We start from the raw sequence: 5,925 nt of genomic DNA, 5'->3' as shown, positions 1-5,925 counted from the left end.
ATACATACCCACATGATCACACAGTTTTTAGTCATTGACACAGCCACATAGTCGGATAGTATTATTAATGAAGCACACAGTTACATTTTCCATAACCATGACATTAGAAAATCATAAAGTCTTGGTCGTTGACAGACTCTTACGCATCGGTGATATCTGTTGTTATTTTAATAAAACATAAGTGGATTTAATATGGTTACTATGACAACCGACATAAAACCTAATTTTATGACGGTGACGTGTTAATAGAATGAAGATCCAAATCTACCGTACAATCGGATATGATATTAATCGGTAATTTAATGGACCGAATGATTCGTTGTGAATTCGCAATGCGAATGTAAGACACTCCGTCTCTGCTTAATACATCGGTGCCTATAACTACCGGAGTATTCAAAAACGTACTCGGTACTTATATTGTTTGGTATTTCCGCGCCACCAAAACCACGCAACAGTGGAATGCACGCATGTAGTAGATTTTTATGTAAAATAAAAAAAAAAGTATATTGATCTCACTACAGATTAATGTATCATAGTATGGGAGTCACGTTCTTGATAGCGTTGCATACTAGAAGATCAAATTTAAGTATTCTGGTTTAATTATTAGGACGGCCCACTGTGGCTAATGTTCAATATAAATAAAGGAGGCTTTTAAGGTATACATAATATGTAGTTACAAAATGTATTCCTAAGAAGTTTAAAAAACTTTTTTTTTACATTTTCTTTCAATAATCGGAACAAGAAAAATGATTTAACTTATAGTCTTCTACACGGAATTATAATTGTAAGATATTGAAAATCTTCATAAAAGAAAATGATGTGTTAAAGGTAAACATTTTTCTTCTTTTAATTTAAGGTTTTAGGAATTTGAATAGCTTACAAATAGTTTTAAAGAAACAAACTATAATTTAATGACATTAGCATTTGAAAGTGCTGATAAATCCTAATGAACAAGAGGAAACAAACAAGTAAATAAAAGTTAAATACAATGGAAGTAAGTAAGGAAGGAGTAATATATACGTACTAGCTTTTGCCCGCGACTTCGTTCGCGTGGACTTCAGGTTCGTCCCGTCTAGTCTAGTAATAAGTAAGAAATACGGTAACTAAGCACTGCAGAGCCCTAATCATAGGCCTATAGGTAGCTACTGCAGTATGCTCCTATAAACTACATTTAACGATCTTTTTCCTTCAGCATAAACATGCAGATTCTTCGCTTTGGAAACACGTGAGCAAGCCACATAGAGCTGACCGTGAGAAAAACATGGCGTGCCCAAATGTAGGCCTGCTACCTTCAAGGTTTGACCCTGCGATTTGTTGATCGTCATTGAAAATGCGACTTTTAATGGGAACTGCAGGCGTTTAAAATTGAATGGCAAGTTGTTGGGTATGATTGGGATGCGCGGTATAAGAACATTGTCTCCCTTGGCTTCTCCAGTTAAAATTGTAGCCTTCACTATATGCCTTCCTAATTCGGTAACTCGCAACCGAGTACCGTTGCATAATCTTGGCGCATCCAGGTTACGCATTAACAAAACGGGTACACCTACCTTTAATTCCAACTTGTGTGATGGCACCCCGGACAACTCTAAAGAGTTTAGGAACTCTACGGGATAACTTGTAGTGTCATCGGATGACATAACTGTGTCAATGGAATTATACACTGATGTTTCGCTGTTTATTTCGGCCAAGATTTTTTTATTTATTTTCGCAACAATCTGATTTTTTGGTGCCAATATGGTTCTTTCACACAACCAATTTTCGTCAAGAATATTTTGTTGCAGATTCGGAAAAACTTGTTCAATAAGTTCGTTTTCTGTCTCCACAGCATGACAAAATTGCTGTGTGAAAAGAACCATACCTACTTGGTCGGTGTTTAGGTGGCCTTCACCAATTTCTAGCAGTTTTTGAGCATATGCTCCTGATTCGACATCGCTGAATAACTGGACTCGCATGTTAGTGGTAAGATAAAGCTTTTCAACTTTAGACCACAGATATGAGGCTTTTAGACATGCGTTAATTTCATCTGCTGCAGTGCCTCTCTCGATAATAGGTAAAGTCTGTCTAAAATCCCCTGCCAATAACACTACCACACCACCCATCAACTTTCGATTGCTGTGAATATCTTGTAGACAGCGATCAAGCGCCTCAATGGCGCGTTTGTGTGACATAGTGCACTCGTCCCACACGATCAGCATACATTGTTGCAAGAGGGCGCCACGGGCACTGCTCTTACTGATGTTGCACGTTGGGGTTTCTTCGCTCGCCAGATTAAGAGGTAATTTAAAAACCGAATGTGCCGTTCGTCCACCGCTCAGCAATGTTGCAGCGATCCCAGAGGAAGCCACCGCTAATGCAACTTTACGGTCCTTACGAATTTTTGCTAGAAGCAAATTAAGCAAAAATGTTTTACCTGTACCGCCCGGGGCGTCAAGAAAGAAAAGGCCGCCTTTGTCAAGCTCAACTCGTTGTAATATTTTGTTATAAATGTTTTTTTGTTCGGGTAGCAGGCGTGGTTCAGTTTCGCTGACCTGAGCGTCTAATAAAGCAATATCGTAGCTTAGCTCTTTGATCAAATCGGTCGACAACTCTCCTCGACGCTCTGGTGTAGGCATACCGAAGTCAGACAATTTCTTACCGGAAATCGTTATTATTTTGTCCTCTATATGTCTCAGTGCTTCATTGAAACATAGATCATTGTTGACTTGATCCATCCTTTCAAATCTTTGCAAGATATCCTCCGATAATGCAGATTTATACTTATCCCATAGTTGAAGAGGATTGGATAAACCGCAAGTGCATATCAATATTGCAAATAGTTCTCTTATTTGCGAAGGAGAGCGACACAGCACTGCCTCTTCCATTGTGGCATCCCAGTGGTTGTCATCTTCCAACAACCCCAACTTCTCACACGCTTGTCGAAAAGTTTGAAGTTCTTGGCCGTCAACTGTTTTTAGATCCAAAAAGCTAGTGGGGCCCTGTACTACATTCAGCAGCATTCGCAAACAGTAACATTCGAAGTTACTAACATGCACTGTGTAAATGCGCCCAAGAGCATCTCCTGCCTTCACACCTGGCCAGCCGTCGACAGGTGTGCCTTGTAAACGACGTTTCCATTCTTTCGACGACACGTTCCATGTATAGTAGCGGGGTACGTCAACATAAAGTAATGTTTTTGCAAATGCGTCATTTTGGCAAAGCAGGAAAAATGCAGTTAGTGTCGTCTTAGGTGGTGCGGCCATTCTCTCTCTAAAATTGTTTTCAGTGAAGTAAATCCGCTGACCATTAGGCAGATGAACCGCAAGGTGAGTGACTGTTGGGTGTCTTTCATGCAGAGGCAGACCCAAGATCCGCCACGCTGCTTCGTTACTACTAACATATCTACCGGCTCGATACGTTTGCACCTCATCTCTCGGGTCAATATTAACATTCCCTTGCTGTCGAATGTTAAAAATAGCCTGGTCGCTGCCTTTGTTTATATATTTACAAATATATTTTATCGCCTGTACCGTATTGCAGAACTCTACATTTATGTGACAGTTATAAATTTTAGACAGAAGAGGAGAATATGGGACAATCCAGCTATTGTCAACCAATACTTCCTGTGTTCCACCTCGGGTTTTTAGAGTTATCGTACGGCCGCCATCTCCTGGTGTTCTACGCCTGTACAAAGGATAGCCTTTGTCGTTAGTTTGAGTATCTTTCAAAAGCGCCCTTGGATACTTTTTGGTGCATTTTCCTTCTTTCATGCATGGTGATGACGGATTTAGTGCACCACAGGGACCGTGAATCATATTTTTGGTTACAGTATCGTAGAGTTTTCGATCACTTTCTGGATTTGGTATCTCCGCACTTATGACTTCATCAATTTGGTTGGGGCGTAATTTTTCCGTCAACCACAGCAGTAAGTGCACGTGAGGCAGACCTCTTTTTTGCCACTCGATCGAGTACATGAAACACTTCATATCTCCAAATATTTTACCTTTTGTAAGTAGAGCAACCAATTTTTGTACTTTTATTTTAAATAACCTGGCTGTTAAGTCATGTCTGTCTGTTGCATTTTGACCTGGAATGAGCTCTTTAGTAATTTCTGGCCAAGCGGGATTACATGTCATTGTAATAAACAGATCAGGCCTCCCGTAGTTACGCACGTATGTGAACGCATCCTGCGTGTACTCATGAAGATATCTCGGGCTATTTACAAATGACGATGGGAGTATTACCAATTGACCCAAATTGTTTGGATCTAAATCCGCATCATTCCTGACCGCGTCTTGTAAATGTATATAGTTTTCTGCTCGCAGTTTTGTTTGGTTTAAAGCAATAAACCTTAAGCGCTCACTCTCCACTTTGACATACATGTCCACCAAAAACTGAAGCAAGAGAAGCCTACATCGAAGCAATAAATTAAAATTGTTGCGACGTACCATCATATGATATGCATAAAAGTCTTTGCACGACACTTTTTTGTTCGGTATAGGCTGTTTTGTAACTGGGTTTGTCTGAGGAATATCAAAACTGTACCCCTCTTGTCCTTTCCAAAAAATTATCGGGTACTCGAGAGCATCATAAAATCTATGAGTGTCCGGAACTCTAGTAAGCCGGCCATCGTGCGCCTGAATAACAATGTCCCGAGACGCAGTTTGTTCAGTACTAACTACTACGGCAGCTATTTCGTTTGTGGTCGGGGCATTGAATCGTCTTTCGTGTTCACCACGTGGTACACGATCTGGGTGTATCACGACCTTGTAATTATCGCTAGTCACTCTATCTTTAGCCATTTTAAATTCATGCACTAAAACGTTGTGATCATGTAGAACTTTTTGTATTTTTTGAACTGTGTTTCTTTCCACACCTGGTACGTACTCAGAACGCCTATCAACTTGTGCTTCCTCATCACCCATGAAATAAACTTGCAAAAATTTTGGTTGCGTATTAGCAGCAGGAAGCAAAGAGCCAATTGTGTGGTATATTTGCCCTTGGATTGTAAAAGTCGGGCAAAATCCTGGCATCGACACAATGTTATCAGCTCCAAAAGATGTCATATGGAAGCATGTATTGTATTTTCTTATGTTTTTTAAAAAACGGCGAGACTCATCTGTTTCATTTGAAAAAAGTTCTTTAAGAGGTTCAACACGCTCGTCTATTGAAGGAAGAACTACTTTTCCTCCCGAACAACACATGCCTGCAGCTTCCTCTTTCCATTTAAGAGCACCGCAAAATCTGCATTCTTTATTCATCGCTTCTATTTTTATAAGCTTGTGGCTTTCGTAATCAAGAGTTTCATCGTACTCAAATGCAGCTTTATCAAATACTCCCCACGCGTTTCTTGTAAATATTAATCGTCGCTGTTGTGCCCTTTCAGCAACAGCGCATCTGCGAGCTTCAGCAGCTTCAACAGTTTCAGTAGCTCTTTGGGACCCTATGTAAGTCGCTTGCTGAAGACGCCGAGCTTGAGACTGTTCGGGTGTCTCTGCAGCCCGTTGAGATGCTAGATACTCAGCATGCTGTCGACGTCTATCTTGGGACTGCTCTGGTGTCTCAGCAGCTCTTTGAGCTGCCTCACGCTCTGCTTGTTTAAGCCTTTGCAGTTCGGCTTGTGGAAACGTCTCGTTAAGTCTAGCTACTTTCATAGTTCGAGCTTTATTAGAGCTTTGGGAAAGATTAGACTTACGCTTTCGCGGCATAATTCTTAAGTACGTGTTGTTTCTATACTTCCAAAAAATACAGTACGGTAGTTATTGTTATGATTGTACTTTAATGCAATCCTTGCCTATTTAATTAACCTATCTATATAGTAATTCAATTATCAATGAAGTAATTCGTTATAATTACATATTTATATAATTTGTTATAATTAACTGTAAGTAACCTATCTATATAGTAATTGAATTATCAATGAAGTAATTCGTTATATAATTAACCTAT

The 5,925-nt window shown here is 39.9% G+C and overlaps 1 protein-coding gene across 1 annotated transcript; it reads right to left on the bottom strand.

Annotated features, from left to right (window-relative positions):
* Window positions 1-1,142: 1,142 nt before the first annotated feature.
* On the bottom strand, window positions 1,143-5,630 carry LOC133320654 (uncharacterized). The gene has a single exon (XM_061529280.1). The coding sequence runs from the start codon at window positions 5,628-5,630 to the stop codon at window positions 1,143-1,145; it is 4,488 nt and encodes a 1,495-aa protein (XP_061385264.1).
* Window positions 5,631-5,925: the final 295 nt, after the last annotated feature.

This window comes from Danaus plexippus, unplaced genomic scaffold (assembly GCF_018135715.1).
Source record: "Danaus plexippus unplaced genomic scaffold, MEX_DaPlex mxdp_43, whole genome shotgun sequence".
Taxonomy (NCBI): domain Eukaryota; kingdom Metazoa; phylum Arthropoda; class Insecta; order Lepidoptera; family Nymphalidae; genus Danaus; species Danaus plexippus.
Note: the sequence above shows the minus strand (reverse complement) of the source record. Positions and strands in the feature narration are given on the sequence as shown.

Excerpts from the sequence above, each read along its gene's own strand:
- LOC133320654 (XM_061529280.1), bottom strand. The coding sequence starts at position 5,630 with ATGAAAGTAGCTAGACTTAACGAGACGTTTCCACAAGCCGAACTGCAA.